We start from the raw sequence: 26485 nt of genomic DNA, 5'->3' as shown, positions 1-26485 counted from the left end.
TGGATTTCTAAGCATTCTTCTTTCTACAGTTTTTAAGCTCAGTCAATTTGTACAGAAAGTACAAAGTTGAACATCAGTTTTCAAGTTATGAACTAAATTATGAACAAAGAAATTTAACTGAGAAATTCTAACACACGGATATGCTTTGATCTAAACTATTCCACTGTAGCTCTGGTTGTATATTTAGGGTCCTTATCCGGCTTCTTAACCATTTTCTTCCAGGATTGTCCTATGTTTAGCTTCATCCATTGACTCTCCCATAAAAGCTGAGTTTGTGGATTGCACGGCTAATAGTTCCCTAGAACAGATACTCCCTCCTGAGCTTTGGATCTCTTGCAACGACCCCAGAGTTACCATTGTCTACGGACTTCTTCTCTGATTAACCATTTCCAGCTTGTCAATTAATTTACATGGCCAAGTCTCAGCTGATTTACAACTGTGCTACATCCTTCGCCAAACTCTATGAGATGTTCAAAGGTTGGGATATTGTTTTATAAGCCAACCATGCTTTATGTTTCTTCACTTTACTAGTGTATATCAATTAGGCGACTTCTGAAGGGAACTAGCTGCACAGAATTTTATTATGGACTATTAGAGTAAATGGGGCTAAATACAAATGCATTCATAGCATATTTTCCGGGTATATATTTGCAAAAACCTTTGAATACCATGTACCATTCTTAGTTCACAGTTTTACCCACTTTGTGTTAGTCTGTCACATAAAAATCCCAATTAAATCTCTTGTAGATTTTTGTGACGTGACAAAATGGGAAATAGCTCACGGGGCATGAACATGTTGGCAAAGCATTGTAACTGGAACCTAAAACCCAAAAAGGAAGTCTGCAGCTCAAACTTTCCAAGCATCTTTCTCTGAAAAATTCTGTGTGTAAGCTTGCATCAGTGGAGTGTTTATAAAGCTTCCAGGTGGCACCGTTTGAATGTAGATGCAGGTGGTTGAGTGCAGCATTAAAGACTATTCAGTTCAAATAATTTTTCCAGTTATTACTTGCCTTATATTGTTTACAGTTGATAGTGAAAAGCAGAAGTGCACCAGGCAACATTTAGACTGACTAAACAAACAAAAGGAAATTAACAAAACACATTTCCATTTAAGCTAGTGATCATTTTATAAAATATATTATCTTACCCTATATATATATATACACATATGAGCAAAATCCTGATTATATTTTAAGAAAAAAAAAGTCAGACGTGAAACGGGAGAAACAATAGCTGAACTGTTTGGAGGGTACAGTTATATCTTTATTTTTCATCTTTGGCATAAAAATGTTTTTGCAGTTATGTCTTTCTTTTGATGTTGACTAAAGTTAAGGGGCTGAGCCGTCAGAGTGACTTTAATAAGCTGTTCTTTCTGAGAATCATGTTTTCCACTCGGACATGCAGCGTCACCACAAATGTTCTTGGAAAGCATTCCCTTCTGAGTTTCTAATGTTTCAAGCTCAAGTCACCAAACAAGTTTTTTTCTGTAAATGTCAAACGACAAGAAGAACAACACACTAAAGACTGCATTTAATTGTTCAAACAATGACAGAAGTGAGGTTATGTATTCACAGTTGTTTGCGTTATTTTTAAGCATCTTGAGTGTTTCGATCCAAATAATTAAGGCTTTGCTTGTTTAAAAACAGGATCCCGTGCTGTGTCCACCTGTTATTCTGATCAGAATCACAGCTCTGTGGCAATATAGAGGAGGTTCTGTTTTTTTATTTTGTTTTGGAGTTTGAAAAAAACATGAAGCAAGAAAGAAAACAAGATGGACAATAATCCTACTAGAATGCAGACCGGAGAACACCTGGTGTTGTTACAGTATCTCACAACGAAACAGAATTTGTTCTGCTGTAACTCACAGCAAGTATTAAGAAACATTCTAGCATGTATGTGATGACAATACAGGTACCACAGGATACAAACTTGGATAAACTTGTTGGTACCCTTCTAGTATTTTATTCATTATCTCTCTAATGTGGATATTTAGGGTAAAATGTGTTCGCACTTGTCTTCTGCTTATCCAGGACCAAGCTGCGGGGCAGCAGTCTAAGCAGAGAAGCCCAGACCTCCCTCTCCCCAGACACCTCCTCCAGCTTCTCTGCCCGATGGCGTTCCCAGGGCAGGTGAGAGACATAGTCTCTCCAGCATGTCCTCGACCGTCCCCTGGGCCTGCTCCTGGTGCAATGTGCCTGGAACACCTCCAGAGGGAGGTGTCCAGGTTTACTGAGAAACAGAAAGCCCACTGATGCCACAAAAAATATTAAAAAGTAAATGCAACAGTTTTTTTGTTGTTGATTTTTTCGAAAGGGGGAAACCTTCCAGTAAGTCTTAAGGAAGAAAACCCTGACAAAATCCAAATGACAGTAAACCTAAATGACTAGTACACAACAACATCAGTTTACAAACTGAATTTAACAGGCTTTCATGAAAAGAATGGAATAAAAAATAAAAAAATCTTTCAAATCCGATTAAAAAAGCTGTGGGCAGATATCACACATCAGAAACATAGAAATGGCAGAATCATACTATGGTCAGAGATGAAGAAAGACTGAAAGCTCCCTGAAGAAGGTTTGCTTTGTTGTTTTCTAACCTAACTCTCAACCTAACTTGGAACACACCAAGCACAAACATCTAAAATGATCTGGAGAGTGCTAGTTCAAATGTATTCAGTCACAACAATTTGTGGGGGTGACTGTGGCTCAGGTAGTAGGAGTTTGTCCTGTAACCGGTGGGTTGCCAGTTTGAAACCCCCGCTCTATCTGTTTCAGTCGTTGTGTCATTGGGGAAGACACTTAATCCGACTGGCTACTGATGGTGGTCAGAGGTCTCGGTGGCACCTGTGTATGGCAGCCTCGCTTCTGTCAGTCTGCCCCAGGGCAGCTGTGGCTACAATTTAACTCACCACTGTTAGTGTGTGATTGTGTGTATGAATGGGTGGATAACTGATTGTAGTGTAAAGCCCATTGATATCAATTGAGCATCACTGTAGTAGGCCATGTCAGTCCCTAATGACCCCAGTGTACCCATATTTTGATGGCTACTCCCTGCAGGGTAAGGCATTATTTCACAAAGCTAAAATTCTCTCAGATTTGCTTTTGAGAACATGAAAATGAGTACACTTTAGTCCGATGCCCCCTTATACCAAATCTTATTCCATTAACGAACCTTGGACATGATTGAAGTTGAGATTCACATCGTGAATGTTCAGGTGACATAATAGCAACTGGCTGATGCTATTATGTCAGCATAGATCAAAATCTCTAAGGAATATTCCCAATCTATACCACAATGAAATAAGACAGTTCTTAAGTCAATAGAGGGCCCAACCTGGTACTTAGCAAGACATTCCTTATAAAATGGCTAGTGCGATGTGATTAACTGTTAAAAAGAAGACAGTAGGTTCCTTATGGGTAGATTATTGTAAACATACAGTAACAGCAACATTATTACATTACTTAGTTACCTGAACATATGGAAATTTGGCGATATCGTGAACATTGATAAGATTCACATATCCTGAATGAAGCTCATTTTCATATAGGAGCATTAATGGATGTCAAAGAATTCCAAAAATAAATGGCATTACAAATATGTGGGGACTTATTTATAAATGTCTGCAAGCACAATGATGAAAGCATGGATCCATCCTGCACTGTATTAACAATTCATGCTGTTGGTGGTGCTGTACTTTTATCAAAGAAAATATCCTTTTAGTAAATTACTGAGAACAAACGAATGGTCATAAAACAGTAAATGAAGGTGTTGGGACCCACAGCCATGGATACAACATGAAAGATGCGGTACAAACCTTTCTGGAACTTTCAAAATAAATTGCATTATCCTACTTCCGGCACAACTTGGGAATTGGGGGTAACAGCGAACTTCCCATGATGCCACTGTCCATATAAAAACCCCACTTCTCCCACAAGTCACTCTCTTCTACGCGGGTCACCCTGGGGCCTGGACAGAGAGGCACAGCGTGCTAATGTCTCTTTGCCAGCCAACAGACATAACTCTTCAAACTGGATCCAAGGGTGTCATAAGATCACGCCATGATATGCACAAGTTAAGTACGAACGAATCACTGTTTGTGTACCCGGTATTCATTCATGAACGGGTGATTAAAGTACAAGCGTTGCTTGACTTTTCTCTCTGAGATCTACAAAAAGCAAACTGTTTGCAAAGAATTTGCTGCAGAGACGCTGTCTCTAGAGCAGTTTCCCGGTCTGGAAGGAGGACAACAGAGACCGCATCACCGTGGTAACGTGCAGTTTTGGTCGGCCCGACAGAACGAGCCACCCCCACCCAGCTACGGAGGTTAGCTGTAGCTAACCCTTTGTTCACAGAGCTTTCTTCAAACTTCGTCGTCGCCTGGACAACTCCTCCTCAGTATGGTTCATACGAGGTCAGGGTTTGGGCAGAGAGAAGTGATTTAGGATGAAATGATCTAAACGTTTTTCATTTTATGAAGTTTGGTTTTGTTTGTGAAATTCAGCTGTCTTAGTGCTAGCAGGCTATCTGCAGCACACGTGCTCAGTTTTGTGTTCTGTGTTTGTATGTTTTGAAAGTTAAGACAAACTTTATTTAAAGGGTGATTTTAAACACAGAAGATTGGCCATAACGCGCCGTCCGCGCTTATGCATTTGAACCCTTTTATCAATGGTATTTTAAAGGTGTGTGTTTGATTTGGGTGCTAAGCTATTGGCTTCTTTTGTTAGCTTTAACTACTAACAGCTAAGAACACGTGCTTGCCTGCTAAAGAATATTTACCCAGAAAGGTTGTTAGTTTTCAATCCAGTAAATAATATTTCCCTAAACATTATTTTGCCAGACTTGATAACTAAGTAACACAATTAAGCTCCATTTCTCCAGAAAGATTTGGCTCTTTTTCAAAACATTTCCTTGAATATTTTACCACTTCCTTAATAATATTTTTTTGAATATTATTTTAATAAGTAAAGGCAGCTAATGAGAGACTGTTGAGAATTAGTCATCCAGAAGGTTGGTTTTATTCAGCAAATCATTCTTTAAAACATAATTCTATTAAAATAACATTTTATCTGATCTTGCATTGTGAGTGGTTGTCTAAAGGTATGCTGATTATTGCCCAAGTTAGTTCCAAGACTAACTTAACTTCATTTCCAGATTCTTCAAGATAATCCTTGGTTCTCAAACATAAACATTGCATGGTAATGTTGCATCACTCTTTTGGTCATGGTTTCAACCATCTTTGATCAACTTGTTTATATTGTACATAGCTCATTAGTCTTCCTTATTCTTTAATTCTGCTTGGTAGTTTAATTGGATTGTTTTAGCATACTAAAGAGTTTGTTGATTGAAATATGTTTGACTTTGAGTTGACTTATTTTTGTTAATAAATTCTTGTATTTTAAGAAATTGTGTGAATTCATTCCATGTGTGTGCAGAGTTTTGCTGTTCAATAATGTCAGAGCTTGGCTCACCCTTTTCGATTTTGTCTTGATACCACCGACTTACTGGGCTGGTGTTCACAGGATATCCCTTAACAGACCGAGATATTATTTGATAAAATATTAAAGTATTAATACTAAATATTAAATAATATATTCAGATTCATAGTCACAACAAAGGTATTCTTAAACAATGAATGAATGAAAACAGTGGGGTCACATTCCAGGTCATGTAGACTGGTGTCCTGCACCTGCCTCAGCACAGGGACCCAATCAGTGCCTTCTCAACAGACCTCCGCCAAAGGTTATAAGTGGCTAAAACTGTAACTATTAAACAATTTTAATTTTGGAAGAGACCTGTATCTAAAACATGCATGACGCTGTCGGAGTGTTGGAGGGTGGACAGACAGCCTGTTGGAGTAAGGAGTTCCAATGGAGGGTCCACGGGAGCAGCCAGAGGAGCGGAGAGGAGAAAAACAGAGGGATTTCCAGGGTTTCACTCTGTGAGTAGGAATGACCTGGCATCTGCCTCAGGAAAAACTGCTCCTCTTAACCTCCTCCTGATTGGCCTTGATGGGCTGCAGCTGTGCGGAATCACCTGCAGGTCACACCCTGCACAGGAAGAGGTGAAGCACACACACATGCACATACGCAACCTGCACACAGCCCTAGGAATATGACACTAAGTAGTGGTGTGTTTTTGATTCATAGCCTGGATTAATTTACTTTATTGGTCTAAAACATACTTAAAAAAACCATGTCTCATAACTGCTGCTTATCAGAACTCTGATGGACAAACACAGATCATGCTGACATTTTCTAGACCTTTCTCTTTATGCATTGGTAAAATCAGATAGATCTTTGTGTTAGCTCTGGATCATCTTCTGGGTCTTTTGTCCCTTTTTCACTAGTGCCTACTTAGAGTGGTTCAAAATGAATCAACTAGGTTTTTCTGCTTTTCCATTAGTAACGGTTATTTGAAACCGTTGTTATTTTTAGTACCGGGTTGCTTGTGGTTCCAACCATTCCTAGTCGCAGACTGTTGTTGGTCACTAATTGGATCAGGGGCAATATTGCTAGTCACTGCATATTTCAACTAATATTTTGAACTCTTAAATTGTTTTAAACTGTGCTTATTGTGTATATGAGCACTATTATAGGAAGCTAGCATTAGGCAGCCTTAGCTTACCCTCACACATACTCTAGTTTGTATTCTTCAGTTTGATGACGCATGACTTCCCTCTCTCTCCTGGACTCACTCACAGTGCTTCGGGTCTCACTGCCCAGAACCTTCTCTGATTCTCTTCTGTCACTCTGAGTCTGACAAAATCCACAAACATTTAGATGGTACTGAATTGTAATGGAAAATGAATCAAATCATTTTAAACTGAACCAACCCAACTCGAATACGTACTAATGGAAGAGAGACATTTGTTTCGACATTCAGATTGATATAGAGACAGTTGATCTAGAATGCTGCTCTTAGGACGGATATGCTTTTGGTCAGTTTAGGACCATAATTTTTGGATTTAGGCTTTCATTCAAAAATTCAGTTCATGTCACATACCTTGAAGTCAACTTTTACAATCATTAAAAGCTATGTATGCTTGCAGGGTCACAGCTATACCTAACAATTATTTCTTTGGACTGTGGGAGGAAGCTGTGGTAACTGGAGAAAACCCAAACATGCATGCGAGAACACACAAACTCAATACAGAAAGTCCCCGGACCAGAATCTAAATTCCGGACCTTTTAGCTTTAAGGCAACAGCACCAACAATTGGACCAAAATGCAGATATTACCCAGAGCTTCAAATGACTCTTGGTGCTCAGCCTTTCAAAAACTGGATGAAATTAGATTGGAAGAAAAATATTAATATAGACTATGAAACAAGAACACCATGAACAACACCATGAAACAATCTAAAACCGAACACCAACATTTATTTACTTTATCCCATTCTGTATCCCTGATCATTCTGATGTTTTAGCAGATAATGAAGTCATTTAGTAATGGCCCAGCTCTAAAGTCTGCTAAAGTATAAACAAAATGTATTAATTATTAATTAAGGAGTTGCCGTAATATCTAATTTGTCAGAGGAAAGAACATAAAGGTTCCTCGACAAACTAAGGATATTTATGGATTAATTTAACTTTGAAATATAAAAAATGCACTGATGTTCACATGATTACATCATCTTAAGCAGGGTATGTCTTTAATGCTGTGAAGAAGCATAACTACATATTTTTTAAACATAGAAGACAAATTGAACAGGCATAACATTATGACCACCTGTTTAATAGTTTGTGGTCCTAGTTTTGCCGACAAAATGTCAAGATCCTGAGGTGTTAGGTTATGGTTTTAATTTGTATTCATGTTTTTCAGCATTTTCCTTGTTATATTCTAAAGGTCTTGCCACATTCTTTTTGATACTTGGCTTTTGCCATATCACTTCATTTCCTTGTGTACACCTTTCCTAGGTGTACTTCTTTAGTTCTTCCTTTGTGTTCTTGTTGTGATCATTTTACATTTAGATTGTTTCCTGTTAGATCTCTCTTTGACAGTTTCCTGAGGGTCTCTTGTTTAACTCCATCATGTTTACTTTTCTTTTCTCCCTTTCTCTGCTCTTTTCTTTTGCCTCAGCTGCTCCACATTTCCTCCAATTGTTCTGCCTTCTCTCTGCTTCAGCTGCAGTTCATTCTTTCTGATTAGCTCTTCTGGGTGGCCTATCATTTCTCTACCGCTGCCTCACTATATACACACATGGACAAAATTGTTGGTACCTCTCGGTTAATGAAAGAAAAACCCACAATGGTCACAGAAATAACTTGAATCTGACAAAGGTAATAATGAATAAAACTTCTATGAAAATGAACAAATGAAAGTCAGACATTGCTTTTCAAACATGCTTCAACAGAATTATTAAAAAAAATAAACTCATGAAACTGGCCTGGACAAAAATGATGGTACCCCTGAAAATAATGTGACCAAAGGGACATGTTAAATCAAGGTGTGTCCATTAATTAGCATCACAGGTGTCTACATTCTTGTAATGAGTCAGTGGTCCTATAAATAGGGCTACAGGTAGTCACTGTGCTGTTTGGTATCACACTCAACATGGACCAGAGGAAGCACAGGAAAGAGTGTTCTCAGGAGATTAGAAAGAAAATCATAGACAAGCATGTTAAAGGTCAAGGTTATAAGACCATCTCCAAGCAGCTTCATGTTCCTGTGACTACAGCTGCACATATTATTCAGAAAGTTAAGATCCATGGGACTGTAGCCAACCTCCCTGGACGTGGCCGCAGGAGGAAAATTGATGACAAAACAAAGAGACGGATAATACGAACGGTAACAAAAGAGCCCAGAAAAACTTCTAAAGACATTAAAAGTGATCTTCAAGCTCAAGGAATATCAGTGTCAAATCGCACCATCCGACGTTGTTTGAGGAAAACTGGACTTACTGGGAGACGACCAAGGAGAACACCATTGTTGAAAACAAATTATTAAAAAAACAGACTGAAATTTACCAAACTACATGTTGACAAGCCACAAAGCTTCTGGGAGAATGTCCTATGGACAGATGAGACAAAAATTGAACTTTTTGGCAAGGCACATCAGCTCTATGTTTGCAGATGGAAAAATGAAGCATATGAAGAAAAGAACACTGTCCCTACGGTGAAACATGGAGGAGGCTCTGTTATGTTCTGGAGCTGCTTTGCTGCATCTGGCACAGGGTGTCTTGAATCTGTGCAGGTATAATGAAATCTCAAGACTATCAAGGGATTCTAGAGAGAAATATGCTGCCCAGTGTCAGAACGCTTGGTCTCAGTCACAGGTCATGGGTCTTTCAACAGGATAATGACCCAAAACACACAGCTAAAAACACACAAGAATGACTAAGAGAAAAACATTGGCCTATTCTGAAGTGGCCTTCTATGAGCCCTGACCTAAATCCTATTGAGCATCTGTGGAAGGAGCTGAAACATGCCGTCTGGAAAAGGCATCCTTCAAACCTGAGACAACTGGAGCAGTTTGCTCATGAGGAGTGGGCCAAAATACCTGCTGAGAGGAGCAGAAGTCTCATTGACAGTAAAAGGAATCGCTTGACTGCAGTGATTGCCTCAAAAGGTTGTGCAACAAAATATTAAGTTAAGGGTACCATCATTTTTGTCCAGGCCTGTTTCATGAGTTTATTTGTTCATTTTCATAGAATTTTTATTCATTATTACCTTTGTCAGATTCAAGTTATTTCTGGGACCATTGTGGATTTTTCTTTCATTAACCGAGGGTTACCAACAATTTTGTCAACGTGTGTATATATAATTGCCGGTTCACCTTGTTCATCACTGGTTCCTTCCATTTATTCCCCATTTGGTCTGTTTCTCTGCTTCATGCTCGTTTTCTCCATTTCTGCAGTGGTTCCTCGTGAGTAATCTGTTAAAATAATTTCAATTGGATTAAACAAAATAAATGAAATAAAATAAATAAAAACTTTTACATTTTGTCATGGTTGTTTTTTCTTTCAATAATTCACACAAAGCAAACAGAAAAGCCTCTGTATGCTTAACCCCTTTTCCCAACACACACAAACACACAACATGGACCATTTTTTATTGCATATAGATCAGCATTCCTAATAGTCCATTTATAAATTTGATCATCTATAACACTAAATGTATTGGCAACAGTCATATTTTGTATTTTTTTTATCTACTCTTGTGATTGTTGGTTATGTTGACCCAACATGGTGTGTTATTACCTCTTCCAGGTCTTTCTTAGGCCCAGTGCCTGTTGCTGGAATTTCTTTTGTATTTTAGAGAGATGCACACAGCATCTGTCTCTTTTTAACATTTTTATTAATAGGTTGTTCATGAAAAGCATAAGATGACCCATGTAAGCTTTCATTTGGTTCACTAAGGCTGTATCATGATATGGCTGTTTTTAGTGAGTTTTTCTCACTTGAAGCTGTTTTGCACTGTGGCGCTAGGTCTTATGTTACCTTTAAACTGTCCTCAGGTTTCAGCTTCCACCCTGTTCTTTGAATTTCCTTCTATAAAGTAAAGAAGAAGAAAAAGACCATTTTGGTAATATAGTAAATCCATTACGCTATGGTTTACCTTCCAGATTTTAAGACTTGTGTTACACATGCCCACTTTGTTGTACAAAAGAACCTCCCCTGATAAAAATCTGAAACAGGGTACAATGATTAAACCTGTTCAGTCAGTACCAGGACAGATTGTGGCTAATTGTGTTTCACGAAAGATTTTTCCCTTGCTTCTCTTATTTTAATGCTTTGAAAGTTTTTACCTCCTGTCTTCAGACTGCTGTTATATAGCAGGGACACAGGGAATCACGACAGAAAAACGGAGGTAAGCAGGTTGATTGTTTTCTGGTTTAGGCAATATTTTTAGTCTTTGTGCTGTCATGAACTTGCTTTTCTTCACTCTGTCTGACCTATTTTCTTCTATTGTGGCTCATGGTGTTCTCAGGAAAGTGAATCTTTGTGTTTTCTTTATCACTTGTTTGTCATGTTATCAAGTGTTTTATATTAACTTTTCTCATATTACGAGTAGAAACATCCTTTTAAATAAGACCCATTTACCTTCAGCAGTAGTGCTTCTGCAAGCTAGATATAATTAAACCTAGATGGGGATTATATATAGTCAAAATAGTAAAGATGTTGTATTGTTATTTATTGGAACAATAACCCAAACTGATTGTTTAGGCTGCTATACAAATAAAACTGTAAAACAGAATGGGACCACATGAAGTAAAATTAGATTAAACATTGTTGCGAAATGGCTCATAACCAGGATCTATAGTCTCAGCTAACCTAATCTGATTTTAGGGTTTTGGCAGCGCAGGTTCTTTAGTGCTAAAATCATCTTTTGGGATTCTTTGTTCTTTTTTATTAATGCATATTTAAGAACAGGTAAACTGAAGACATTAATGGCATTTTTCCTATTGGTATTTTTTTATGGACCTTTTTAAAGTTTGATAATGGATACACTGTGTGTTTGTTAACAGAGTAGAGCTGAAATGATTTTATTCTTAAAAAAAAGAAACTCTTTGAAAAACTGTTTTGGAGCTTTTTTCTGTATTATGTCACCTTTGATAGTGAGAAAAACTTTTAGATATTCTTTTTGTCACACTGTTGTCATACTTGTTCTCATCTTTCCACATATGTTGGTGTAGCTTTTATGTGGTACCAAATCTGAAGAAATTAGAACATTTTGTGAAACATCAATTTACTGATATAAAGTCTTCTGACAACGTTTTAAATTTCTTGATGACACAGCTTACCTCGTTCCGCTACACAAAGTCCATCCAACTATATTGATGAAGTCAATAACTTTGTCCAGTGGTTTGATAACAACTTTATTTAAAATGTTGACAAAACAGTGGAGATGGTTTTAGACCCATAGTCGTGTGATCATACACAGCAAGTATCTTGGTGAAACATTCATGTAGATGGCCTGTGCTGTCATCTGCAACAGAGATTATACGTTTTAAAAAGTTTTATAGTGTTGTGGAGCAGAGGCTAATATTTGCATTATACCAGGCTGTACTGCAGAGTCTAGTTAGATATGACTATTGCAACCTCATAGTTAAAGTGAGATGTAAACTGCACAAATGGGCTTTCTAAGTATAATGATCCTAATCAGGCCATCAAATTAGTTACAGAGTAGCTTAAGGAGAACCAGGTCAATGTTTGGAAGTGGTAAAGACAAAACTCTGATTTTAATCCAAGGCAGCCTACAGAACTGTCTCATTTACAGTAGTCCTGTTAGGAAGAATGGGACAAAATTCCAGCTAATAGTTGAAATAATTTTGTGAATGGAAACCCAAAGGGTTTGACTGGAGGCACAGCGTTTAAAAGGCTATTCTGCTAAATAATAAGAAAATGCTGGTAAATGTCTGGCTTGCATGATAACGATCCTGTAAAAAGATTTCTTTACCATTATTCTGGTATTTTACTTACTATAATTATTTTGGTAATCCTAAATGATCTAAAACAGGAAACGTTTATTGTAATGTCAGTGATTGAGGAAAAAAAAAATTATCTTTCAGTAAGTCCATGCCTATGTAATGCAAATGTGGAGAGAACAGATAAAAATCCACCACTTTGACAGAATGAACACAGGCATGTCAGAATGTGGTTAACGTTTGCAAAGCAAAAAGCATGGTTAATTACAAAAAAATACTTTGTGTATAACCTACATTTTTCCATTTTGTGTCATTCTTGAACTGTGGTCGGGGGCCACACAAAATCATTCCAAGGATCATAAATTGCTCCCAGGCCTCCTTTGGACCCCCTTGGTCTATGTCATAGAATCCTATCAAATGAATGAAGATTGTAGTTGTAATATGGTTAAATGTGAAAAGGCTCTTGGAGCATTTGCAAGGTAATGTAACCATCTCATTGAGTTCTTATTACATGACTTCACAATGAAACTGTCTCCAAATTGAGAAGATTTAACCTTTGGGAATGGGAAGCAATGGGGAAACAACAGACTTACAAGCATTTTCTCAGTCTGTGAGGATGTATGGACAGTGATTGATTACATTATTGGAATGTATTCAGGTGTAAAACAAGTTTCAATCAAAGTTTGACCTTTATGAGACATGTTGGAGGGAGCACATTTCTGTTTACCTTAGAAAAAGACTGTTTAACCTGTTGGAACAGGTTATTTAATCATCTCAGACTTTGAATGGCACCATCTATACAGTAGAAAAAATCTGTATTTTCTTACTGCATTTGTATGCATTCATGTAAAAGAGATGGAGCTGGTGCTGCATATTTCTAACAAAACCCACCAAGTGTTACCCAAAACAAATATTGGAACTATTTGCATGGCAGAGATAATTCAACAGATGTGTTGCTGACTGGGGAAAAAGGGCAGAAAATAAATGACATTCACAGGAAACTTGTCAGTCGCTGTTCTTTATTATCAAAGAAATGTAGAATAGATGCCTAATTCATGGAAGTTTTAGGGCATCTGTAAATGTATTAGGCCTCTTCTGTCAGATGTAACACTGGAACCGATTTGGTGGGCGATTTCTCGCAGGCACTCACACCTACAGGGACTTCGAGTTACCAGTGACTCTGTTAGGGAAGGTTGTAGACTGTGAGAAGAACATTGAGAATGCGTGGATTTTCCCATGAGGACAGCATGGTAACTCCACACGGGGAGGTCACACCTCGCAGCTGAAGCTGATCTCATTATGTTTGATAACATCAGCTAAAAACAAGGGCTCTGCTGTAATTGATGCTATATTTTAACAGAGAGTAAGTTGTACAATAAATGGCACAATAATATTTTTATTTAAATAGTCATGTATCTGACACAAAATCACATCTTAAATTAAATAGCTTTTTTTATATAAAAAAACGAAATAGCTTTGAATGTTCCATTCACACATGTTAATATTCTGATCACAACTGTGTGCTGCCCTGCAATATTAGATCATCCTGAAACACAGAATTATATTGTAGATATGTTTATACTGTTTAATTTGTATTGTATTGCACCGACTACGCCAAAACAAATGTCCAAAAACGTACTTGGCAATAAAGCTTTTCTGATTCTGATTCTGATTCTGATTCTGATTCTGAAACACAAACAATGCTATGGAGGAGCTTTTCGATTCTGTTCAGCTAAGATAATTTTGAAGAGAACACATCATTTTAGGCTTGTTTAGATCTGTTTATAATAACCAATCCATTGTATTGTATGCCAGAATGTATTTATTAATAGCCAACTCGTACATAATGCATACATGTGGCTTTCAGCACTGAACAAGAATGAATCAGGAATTATCCTACAGCGACTCCTAGTGGCTTATCTGATAAATTGTAACAATGGCAAGCAGTATAGAAAAACACAATAACAATCTTATCTACACTTTGTATAGTTTGAAAACAAATGGAGATATGTCTGTGAATAGAAATGTGTCAATAACAGACGGTTACTAAAGCTCAGTAAGGTCAAAGCATGCTCTGGGAACCCAGGATTCTGTAAACCATTCCCATTTCTGTTAATTCTAAAGCTAATGCTGCAATACCAAATTTAGCCTATTTATAACAAGAAATGCACATTACTAACAACTGACCATCATCTTTTTAAATCCAAGTTAAGGGCCAGTTTGGATATTTTAAACTGTGATTGTATTAAGTTCATCTCAGTAATAGTTTGGCTAACAGCTAGCCAAACATTTGGATTAGAGCCCATGGAAAAGGGACAGTAGTTGAGCCTCCTGGTTATGTATCAGCTCACCAGATCAGCTGCGACTTGTCAGGCCTTTATAGGTCCTCCAAGAATGGAGTAAACTTCCATGTTTTCCATCAGCTCTGCAACAGCATCAAGGATGATATGTTACTATGGTTTCCATGTCTCATCATTTTCCAAATTATTCTGACAGACTCATGATCAGCTGATTGCTGATATCAACTGATCTGCTAGACTGATAACAACCAAGGTCTCAACATAAAAACACAGATAATGCTAAGAAAAAAAAAAAAGAAAAGAAATTGGAGACGTTACATAAAATCTATTTGCTAATTACAAATTGCAACTGTTCTGTCTGCCTTTGACTACATACTTTTTCATTTATTATCTTTTTACACATTTTTAGCTTTTTTGAAAGTGAACAGTGGTGAATTTTGCCACAACAATAATGATTTAGAAAATTACAAACATTAGTAAAATAGTATGTAATCCCACAACATGGCTACAGTCAGGAAGTTAGTTGAATGAGTTTACTCTAAATAATAATTTCTTGTTTTATCAATAACCTCAGTTTAATTAGAAAGCTGTCAGTGCATCATTATACGGGAGATATTTCTTTTTATAAAAATCTAAATTGTGTTTCAATTTGTGTTGTTTTTTGATTTTTCAGTGTTATTCTGCAAAGTCCTCTAAAGGAATGGCGATATCTATGAAAACCTTGGCCATCTTTGTCCTTCTAGTAACACTGCTTGTTTTGGAAAAAAGAAACTTCACATTTCCGTTGAACTCTTCGATTCTGGATTTTCTGGTAAGACCACTTCATTTATTAACGACTGCAAACACAAAATATGGGAGTTGTTCATGATCACAGAGCTTTGTGTTTTATATAAATAACAATTAAAAATTGTTTTTGTCTTAGGAACCACATGGTGAACCCTTTCTCACTCACACACGGGGGAAAAGGAATGGTTGGTTTGATACATTAAATGCCCTAAATTAAATGTTATATTTTGAAAAAAAGAAAAAGAAAATTAAAAAAATATATTACTCTCTGAAATACCAATTCAGTTTATTACTGTAGGAAAATATTTACATGACTTCCTTTTTAAATATCAATTTTTGCAGTGTTATCAGATCCTGGGACTTATGCAGCAACCATTTTATTAAATGCATCAAATATAGAAACATATGAGCAACTCCTGTCAACCCTGAATGCTACCAGTTATCCTCTCCAGATTGATAACAACACAGAGATCCAAGATATTACCGTCACAACAGGTGAGTGACAGTTCTGAGATGGTTTGCACCAATATTTGCACCAATATTTCTACTAACGTTTTTTTCCTCATACAGTGTGTGTCTCCACTGACAATGGCTTCCGATGTGAGTGTGAAGAGCAGTTTGCTTGGCCATACAGCACCTGCATCACATATGGAGCCTGTGATTACATGTCCAGTGGCATCTGTAAATGCATCTCAGGAATCCCAGCTGATGGCTCCTCCTGTCAACTAATATCAGGTAATCATGGCTTATTTATGGATAAAAAATGCGGTGGCACACGTGTGTCATTTTCTCATACTACAGTTTACAGTTTGCAAAGACAAGAATTCCTTAAGCTCAGTTCTCTTCTGCTATTCAGAAGATATACAATATTTTTGCATGAATTAATATAATTAAATCACAATTAAAGGAAAATGTCCAGTACTGGGTCAGATTTAATTTAAATGAAAATGTAAAATTTTGTGAACCGAATTATAAGTTTTAAACACAACTGAATAACTGCAAAGTTACATCTTGTGCATATTGTGACTAAAAACTGTTGCAGCCAAACATCAACAACAACAGAAATATCTATTATGGGTGTTCTGTTGCACAAAATGTTTTCAAATGTACAGTACTGTGCAAAGGTTTTAGGCAAGTGTGAAAAAAATCTGTAAACAAAGAATGCTTTCAGAAATATAAATGATGATTGTTTATTTTTATCAATTTATAAAATGCTAAGTGAGCGAACCCAAACATACAGCCAAAGTCATTAAGAACTATCTTCAGTGTAAAGAAGAACAAGACTTATTGGAAGTGATGGTATGACCCCACAGAGCCCTGATCTCTAGTGTGTCTGGGATTACATGAGGAGACAGAAGTATGTGAGAAAGCCTACATCCACAGAAGATCTGTGGTTAGTTATCCAGCCAAGTTCCTTCAAAAATTGTGTGCAAGTGTACCTGGAAGAATTTATGCTGTTTTGAAGGCAAAGGGTGGTCACACCAAATATCAATTTGATTTTGATTTCTCGTTTGTTCCTTTACGGCTTTTTGTTGATTGATGAAAATAAATGATTAACACTTCCATTTGAAAGCATTCTTTGTTTACGGCATTTTTTCACACCTGCACAGTACTGTATATGTTATAAACATATTAATATATAGCTTTAATTTAATTTAATTCATTTAATTTGCTGTTTAAATTACAAATAAAACAAGAAACACAAATATTAGTAATCCTGAACCAACAGACAATTGCTAGCTTTAATAAATAGCATATTTGCAGAAAAAGTGATGTTTTTGGGTGCGTGTGCGTCAGGACAGAAGAAACCAGAAAAGTAATGTTTTTGTTTTATTTACAGATCTGCTTGTTCAGACTGAATATGAAGTTGATTTGGAGCTGAATCTAACAAATACTGCAACCCTGGACTTCATCAGGAGCCTTCTGAAGAATGTCAGCTTTTTTACCTTGAACCCCTTAGTGAGTGTCACACAAGTCAACCTCACCACAGGTAAGATATATGAATACCATTGGTTAAAAGTCCAGATAAAACATAAAACTTGATTAGAATCCAATGTGGAACATCTAATGTTTTTTCTGCAGTTTGCTGTCCAAGCAACCCTGGTTATCAGTGCAGATGTGAGGATCAGTATCGCTGGTCATGTGACCAGTGTCTAACATATGGATCATGTGACAACATCACTAATGACACATGTGGATGCATCAGTGCCATTCCTGCTGATGGACGGTACTGCCAGTCTCTGGATCAATACAGTGAGTTCATTTGGAGTTTGTTGGATTCACAGATTTCTAAGATACGTTTTGATATAAGACTGTGTATGCTTCGAAGATAGAAGGAGTTGTCAGCAGGTGATACATAAAAGATGCCTGGACATGTATCAAAACAATCACTTCCAAGGGTAATAACTGCACTGTTAAAAATCTAAATATTTGACAGGAAACCATCCTGTTGTCATTATTGCAAAATTACTAGTGAGTATAAGATTTTAACAAAGGAAGGATGTATGTTTTGTATGTTGTTGTTGTTTGAGGGCCACTGATTGAATTGACAGCGTTCACACAGATGTTTCTCCTTTTTGGGATGATTGCCTAGTTTTCTTCTGATTGGCTTGGATGTTTTTCTAACCTCTACATAGATACAATCATTGTGTTGGATCTGCAATAAGCTCTACGATGACATGGCTGAAATGCCTCCATTCTTTTTTGTTCACACAAAATGTATATTTCTTGGAGTGCTAGTAATCCAGATATTTTTTTTTTTTTACATTTTAAATCTTGATTTTTACCAAATAAACCAAAATGATTATTTTTAAAATTTTAAATGTGGTTGCCATTAAATAATGTTATTCATAAAAGTGATGATAGAATAAATATGAGAGGACAACCTAGAGGAGACTGCAACATACTGAAGCACACACTTACAAGGTGGTGTCCATTAAAGGTGCACATTCATGGAACAGACCGCCAGCACATACCAGAGACATTGATAACTATGTAATTTTTAAAAAGAAACTTTAGCAGTTGTTGAAGATAAACTGGTTATATACTCATTAATAATGTCTTCCATTGCTAACTGCTGAGGGCAGGAAATTATTGAGGAGAATACAGAAGCAACATAAAGTCAAGATAGGAGACAGCAAGGAGATGTACAAAAAGAGGCTGACAAAACAATATCAGAGATTTTAGGACAGAGATGAAGAAGATCACAGGCTTCAAGCAGAAGGATGATCAGACCAATGAAGGTTTGGACAGAGCCAATGAACTAAACACATTCTTCAATAGGTTCAGTTCAGAAACAAGCTCAGCATCCTCCTCTCCTGCTCATGACCAAACAGACATCCCACCAACCTTTGACCCAAAGCAGTCCTGTCACACCTCAAATGTTTTATCTTCCACCTCAGCCATGGACCCTTCTGCTTCTACATGTTTGCCTTCAATCAAAACAGAAGCTGAAGCTCAATTTGCCCCCCCTTCCACCTGTGTGTCTCAAGAAGCCAGGTGAAGAGACAACTGGAGAGACTGAACCGGAATAAGGTTGCAGGTCCAGATTGTCCTGAAGAGTCTGCAGAGCAGCTCTGTACGATTCTGCATCACCTCTTTAACCCTACCCTGGTCCGGAAGAAGGTTCCAGTGTTGTGGAAGATCTCCTGTTTTGTTCTGGTACCAAAGAAAACTCACTGATCAGTCCTCAATAACTATAGACCTGTTGCCGTGACATCCCACACCATGATGGTCCTACAGAAAGTACTGTTGGCCCACCTGAGTAAGGAAACAATGAACCATCAGGACCACCCTCAATTTGCTTATCGCTGTGGAGTTGGAGTTGAAGATGCCATCATATACCTGCTTCAACAAACTCACTGTCATCTGGACAAAGCCAGCAGCACTGTGAGGATCATGTTCTTTGATTTCTCCAGTGCATTTAACACAATTCAACCTGATTTGCTTTGACAGAAACTCAGAAAGACTCAGATGGAGGCCTCAACAATCTCCTGGATCAAAGACTACCTGACAAACAGACCACAGTTTGTGAGACTGAAGGGTTCGCGTTTGATCCAACACAATAGCTTCCTCTGAATCTACGTTAAATTCTGAGCCAACGTAAAACCTTAGAAACAGCACCACCTGCTGTTCAGAAACAATACTTAATTTGATGTCTAACCAACAGCTTTGACACAGCCAGTGTTTCTGTTATGAGGGGTCAAAGTAACAAAAATTAACTTGAAGGTGTGAAATACTGAACATGGTAAAACTGAGTGCCGTAAAAACCAACTTTACTATTTGTCAAAGGAAACAAATCAACCAAACTAAGGACTTAAATAATCACTGATGCGCAACATGCGTTTGTGGTTTAGGCAGTAGCCTGTTATTCAAAAGAGTCCAATATGCAAACAAAAGTATATCTTTTGAAAGGTTAATTTCCAGGGAAACAAGGAAAAAGACAATGACAAATGTGGGTAGCACACAGTAGATAACCCCAACGGTAGGTTCAACAGGATGAGCTGGGAATCAGTTACCTTCTCCGGATGAGGGAGGGAACACTGATCGGTCGGACAACTGCCGAAACGAGCTGGCGCAGAGAAACACCGAACGTAGAACATTTGCCCCAGAACACACAAAACAATACCACCATGAAGCAGCATGTTTGGTTTGGAAATTAATTGACGGACCTTAAGCGAACCAACGCCTGCAGGAGGAGAGAGCAGGCAGAAAGCAGCTGCCTGTTATCAGCCTGGCTACTCAGATCAAACGGGAGGAAGACCCCGGTGAATCCATGGAACACGAATATCTAATATTAATCCTAAAACTCATTTGCCCCAGTCAGAAGTCTGCGGTTTTCCATTTTAAAGTCCTTGTCTCATTATTGCCATGGCTGAGACACCACCTTCCACAAGCCCAAAATCCCAAAACAGTAAATTCTTCAGGCAAGATTTGGAGCTTTACCAGTCCAGACTGCAGCATCTCTGCTCTCTGCTTCTCCTGCTACAGGCCCTCACATCAGAACCCTTGAGCCTTATTTTATAAGCTCTGGGTGGGCTGCGGTCCAGATTATTGTCCCATGGATCATTTTATACATGAACAAAACATATATAAGACATTCTTGCATATATAATAATACAAACATTATTTGTATTTTTTTATGTTTTTATTTTCTATTTATTTATGGGATGGAATTCGAACACAGAACCAACAGCCCACTTTTTTATCAGGGGTGGGGAATTAATTCAACCAAAATTTCACATTAGTAACTGTTTATAATGAGCTGTGATTGTTGTTGAGGCCTGGATCATTCACTGAACTCAATAATTCAAAATATATTTTATAAAAAGCTCTCAATACGATAATGTTAACATTAGAAATTACAACAGAACAAACTTTACATTTTCTATCAGGCTAATTTTTACATGAGCTGAGAGTAATTCGCACAAAAGTGGATACTGAAACAAAAAAGAGACAGCAGTTACCTTAAAAATAAAAGCTAATTTTGTTTTTCAAAATAAAAGCAGGATATTCAGGTTTGCATGCCCAATTACCCCTTAATCACCAGATTTTTAATTAGTCATATCCTATCATTCTTTTGGACATTGAAAAATCAGATCCAGCAATACCTTCTTATTGTGTATATTTGTGTATATCTGCTTTTCACTGTTCATCTTTACAGACTTTACAGCCTGTCTTCAAACAACAACTTTAGTGCCTACAAGTAAGACTGAACGGATGAGTAATATGGATAAAAACTGTACATATTTAATTTTGATCTCCTGCAGCTACTGTAGGTTCATGCCTACATTTCTTCTTTCATACCAGCCTCTATAGCTCAACCAATCATCTATCAATACATCTTTTCTGTTGAGCTGAACACCACAGATGTTACAGCTGTAGAAGCACTGAGGAACTTCAGCTATCCTATCAGCATCAGCCATGGCTTACAGATCACTGATGTGAACATTTCTACAGGTGATAGCTGTAACATAAGCCACATTAAGGCATTGGAAGCAGTGTTATCGGCTTGAATGTTGAATGTCTTGTTTTCAGTGTGCTCCCCCAATTATACAACCTACCAGTGCAGATGTGAAGATCAGTATGGCTGGCCTTGTGGCATGTGCTCCACTTTTGGCAATTGTAGCAATATTCTGGACAATATATGTGGATGCATCAAAGCACTTCCTCCAGATAATACTTACTGCCAACCACTGTCAGGTAGGTGTTGGACATTTCTCAGAATTTCTCATTAATTATTTAACAATGTTTTTCTTAGTTGTAATCACAGTTAATTTTAAAAATCACTCTTCCTTTTACAAACAGAACTGGATACATGTGCAACACCAACTCCTATCGGTATGAAACACTACAACACACATTTGTAAATATGTAAAATAAAATACATCAGTGTTTTTCTATATTTAATTCAATTTAAATTCAAAAATACTTTATTAATCCTTAAGGGAAATTAAACTACTAGGGGCAAGAATTTAAGAGAGTGCAAAAAGAAAAAAGGAACCTTGTACTCGTACTCGTCGTCTTCCACTTTATCCAGGACCGGGTCGCGGGGGAAGTAGACTCAGGTGAGATGCCCAGACGTCCCTCTCCCCAGACACCTCCTCCAGCTCCTCCGGGAGGAGCCCAAGGTGTTCCCAAGCCAGCCGAGAGACAAAGTCCGTCCAACGTGTTCTGGGCCGTCTCCTGGGCCTCCTCCTGGTGGGACATGCCTGGAACACCCCCCGAGGAAGGCGTCAAGGAGGCATCCGGTATTGATGCCCGAGCCACCTGGCTTCTCTCGATGTGGAGGAGCAGCGGCTCTACTCCGAGCCCCTCCTGGATGGCCGAGCTCCTCACAATATCTCTAATGGAGTGCCTGGCAACCCTACGGAGGAAGCTCATTTCAGACGCTTGTATCCGGGATCTCGTTCTTTCGTTCATGACCCAAAGTTCATGGCCATAGGTGAGGGTAGGAGCGTCGATCGACCAGTAAATTGAGAGCTTTGCTTTTTGGCTCAGCTCTCTCTTTACCACAACGGACCGGCACAGCGCCCCCATTACTGCGGCAGCCGCACCGATCCGTCTGTTAATTTCCCGCACCATTCTTCCCTCACTTGTGAACAAGGCCCCGAGATACCTGAACTCCTCAACTTGAGGCAGGATCTCCCCTCCAACATGAAGGGGACAAGCCACCCTTTTCTGGTCGAGAAGCATGGCCTCAGACTTGGAGGAGCTGATCTTCTTCCCAGCCGCTTCACACTCGGCTGCGAACCGCCCCACCGCATGCTGTAGGTCTTGGCTAGAGGGGGCCAGCAGGACCATGTCATCCGCAAAAAGAAGAGACCAAATCCACTGGTCCCCAAACTAGACCCCCTCCGGCAATTGGCTGTGCCTAGAAATCCTGTCCATAAAAGGTATGAACAGAACTGGTGACAAAGGGCAGCCTTGCCAGAGTCCAACATGCACTGGGAACAGGTCCAACTTAGTGCCAGCAATGCGGACCAAACTCCTGCTCCGCTTGTGCATAGACCGGATGTCCCCAAATAAAGGGGCCCCGATTCCATACTCTGGGAGCACCCACCAAAGGGCACCATGATGGACACAGTCGAATGCCTTCTCCAGGTCCATAAAACACATGTGGACTGGTTGGGCAAAATCCCATGGACCCTCGAGTACTCTGCAGAGGGTATAGAGATGGTCCAGTGTTCCACGACTGGGACGAAAACTACACTGGTCCTCCTGAAGCCGAGGTTCGACTATCGGCCGGACTCCAATACCCTGGCGTAGGCCTTACCAGGGAGACTGAGGAGTGTAATCCCCTGTAGTTGGAAGACACCCTCCGGTCACCCTTCTTATGAAGGGGGACCACCACTCCAGTCTGCCAGTCCAGAGGCACTGTCCCAGACCGCCATGCAATGTTGAAGAGGCGTGTCAACCGTGACAGCCCTACAACATCCAGAGACTTGAGGTACTGAGGGCACATCTCATCCACCCCCGAAGCTTTTTAACCACTGCGGTGAATTTAACCTGGGTAATGAAAGAGTCTAACTCCGAGTCCCCAGCCTCTGTTTTCACCAGAGAATGCGTGATGACAGGATTGAGGAGATCCTCAAGGTACTCCTTCCAGCCAGATAATGTCCCCAGAGGAGGTTGGCAGCCTCCCACCCCCACTGTAAACAGTGTTGGTGAAGCACTGCTTCCCCCCTCCTAAGGCGCCGGACGGTTTGCCAGAATTGCTTTGAGGCCAACTGATAGTCCTTCACCATGGCCTCACTGAACTCCTCCCAGGCCTGAGGTTTTGCCTCTGCCACAGCCCGGGCCGCGGCATGCTTGGCCTCACAGTACCCGTCAGCCGCCTCAGGAGTCCCACAAGCCAACCAGAGCAGATAGGACTCCTGCTTCAGCTTGACAGCGTCCCTTACTGCCGGTGTCCACCACCGGGTTCGGGGATTGCCGCTGCAACAGGCACCGCAGACCTTACGGCCGCAGCTACAGGCAGCAGCATCAACAATAGATGCGGAGAACATGGTCCACTTGGACTCTATGTCTCCAACATCCCACGGAATCTGGTCAAAGCTGTCCTGGAGGTGGGAGTTGAATACATCCCTGCCCGAGGGCTCGGCCACATGTTCCCAACAGACCCTCACTCTGCACTTGGGCCTGCCAAGTCTGTCCGGCTTTCTCCTCTTCCAGCGAATCCAACTCACCACAAGGTGGTGATCAGTGGACAGCTCAGCCCCTCTCTTCACCTGAGTGTCCAAAACGTGCGGCCAAAGGTCTTACGATACAACAACTAAGTCGATCATCAACCTCCTGCCTAGGGTGTCCTGGTGCCAAATGCACTGATGGACACCCTAATGCTTGAAGATGGTGTTCATTATGGACAATTCACGACTAGCACAGAAGTCCAATAATGAAACACCACTCGGATTCAGATCGGTGAGGCCATTCCTCCCAATCACGCCTGTCCAGGTGTCACTGTCGTTTCCCACGTGGGCGTTGAAGTCCCCCAGCAGAATAATGGAGTCCCCGGCAGGGGCACTATCCAGCACCCCTGTCAGGGTCTCCAAGAAGGCTGGGTACTCTGCACTACCGCCTGGTCCGTAGGCCAAAACGAGAGTCAGAGACCTGTCCCCAACCCGAAGGCGCAGGGATGCGACCCTTTCATCCACTGGGGAGCTGGGGGGCAACAAGCAAACCCACCCCAGCCAACCGCCTCTCCCCATGGGCCACTCCAGAGTAGAAGAGAGTCTAGCCACTCTCGAGGAGATGGGTTCCAGAGCCCACGGTGTGCGTGGAGGTGAGCCCGACTATTTCTAGTCGATATCTCTCGACCTCCTGCACAAGCTCAGGCTCCTTCTCCCCCAGTGAGGTGACATTCCACTTCCCTAGAGCCAGCCTAAGGATCTGGGGATCGGGCCGCCGAGGTCTTCACCTTCGTCCACTGCCCAATCCTCTTTGCACCGGTCCCTCACGGTTCCCCTGCAGGTGGTGGGCCCACTGGGGGATAGCTTTGTGTCTCTCCTTCGGGCTTGGCCCGGCCGGGTCCCGCAAGGAGCAACCCAGCAAGCAGGCACTCTCTGATGTGTCCTGACCCCAGGCTTGGCTCCAGGGTGGGACCCCGGCTCCGCCATACCAGGCGACGTTACGTGCCTCAATCATGTAGTCCTCATGAGGGTGTCTTGAACCACTCTTTGTCCGACCCTTCACCTAGAGCTTGTTTGCCATGGGAAACCCTACCAGGGCCATTTAAGCCCCAGACAGCATTGTCTCTAGGATCTTTCGGGCACTCAAACCCCTCCACCACGTTAAGGTGGCGGTTCAAGGAGGGGTTAAAATGTATCAATAGCAAAATTGGGTTTTGTCAAGAAAAGCTCTTTCAATAGTGTGTGATGTCCAAAATATAGACATCTAAAAACAAGCCTTTCAGATAACTTGAAGGCGTTTAGGAATAAATGTGTCCTTCTTAAATGTTTCAAGTTTAATTTTGTTTATTTATCAAGTATTATTCTTGAATGCATATTCTTTTTTGCAGGAACACCTGCATCTGTTGTTACCAGTAAGTCCTAAATATGTCAATATTTTCTCAATAGGTTTAAATAAGAAGTCCAGAAACTTCAGCGCTTTGTTTTTCATTCTATTGTTTAGATTCAACTCTAGCTGCTGCAACAGCCACGAACACTGCAACAGGTGTGCCAACAGTTGCATCAAGTAAGGCCTTCTAAGTGATTGGAATAATAAGAATTCTTGCAAAAGACGCCTTTTGAGGCGAGAACCCTGAAAACATGAGTAGCATGTAGGAATTTTGTTCAAATACAGACCCATCTTACATTAGACAGAAAAGGTGCAGTAAAAACATTAAGGCTGCAACTAGTGGGTCATTTGACAGATACAATCATGCAATTATAGAATCTGATTTTAATTCAACTCTGCTTCCTACAGCAGCAACAATGAAATCACTGAACCCACTCTACTAATTAAATGTGTAAATATAATGTTATTAAGACTAAGATGACCTCTGCATCTTCAATACATTAAAAGTAATTAGATTTTGAATGATGAGATAAACCCACTTAACAAGTTAACATAAACATGGAACATTTTGATATTAGTTCTAATATTTTGACTTTTTACAGATTCACCACCTGGGGCCACAAATTTGACTGTCACTAATGAGACTGGACCATCTAAGACAACAGTTTTGACACGTAAGGGTTTCCATAAAACTGCTGCTCTGTAATTTTCAATGAAGAGTAGATTGTTTTAAACAAGAAATTTAAATCAGTACAGATGGTATAAATTAATCAACTCTGATCTAAACTTTAAATGATTTGCAAATAATACATTCTGACTGTTTCAGAAGTGTGTTGTTAGTTATTACTTTTCATTGCCAACATTTGTTTTCAGACAGAAATGTGATGAAAAGAAATCTGTGATTAACAAAAAACAAATAAACAATGACTCCAATATAAAACAATTTTTTTCAGCCTTAACTCAAGTTGCTACAACTAAAACCTCAAAAACCTTAACAAGTAAGTGCCTTGCTATAAGTGA

The 26485-nt window shown here is 39.6% G+C and overlaps 1 protein-coding gene across 1 annotated transcript in view; it reads left to right on the top strand.

Moving 5' to 3' along the window:
- The first annotated feature begins 1890 nt into the window (after positions 1-1890).
- Positions 1891-26485, top strand: part of LOC124881849 (mucin-19-like) — a 49311-nt gene continuing 24716 nt past the window's right edge. Inside the window, exons 1-6 of the mRNA XM_047387671.1 lie at positions 1891-1911; positions 2031-2129; positions 15904-15946; positions 16022-16186; positions 17292-17441; positions 17534-17704. Of these exons, the coding sequence (XP_047243627.1) occupies positions 1891-1911; positions 2031-2129; positions 15904-15946; positions 16022-16186; positions 17292-17441; positions 17534-17704 (649 nt within the window). The remainder of the gene's footprint in view (positions 1912-2030; positions 2130-15903; positions 15947-16021; positions 16187-17291; positions 17442-17533; positions 17705-26485) is intronic.

This window comes from Girardinichthys multiradiatus, chromosome 15, assembly GCF_021462225.1.
Source record: "Girardinichthys multiradiatus isolate DD_20200921_A chromosome 15, DD_fGirMul_XY1, whole genome shotgun sequence".
Taxonomy (NCBI): domain Eukaryota; kingdom Metazoa; phylum Chordata; class Actinopteri; order Cyprinodontiformes; family Goodeidae; genus Girardinichthys; species Girardinichthys multiradiatus.
Note: the sequence above shows the minus strand (reverse complement) of the source record. Positions and strands in the feature narration are given on the sequence as shown.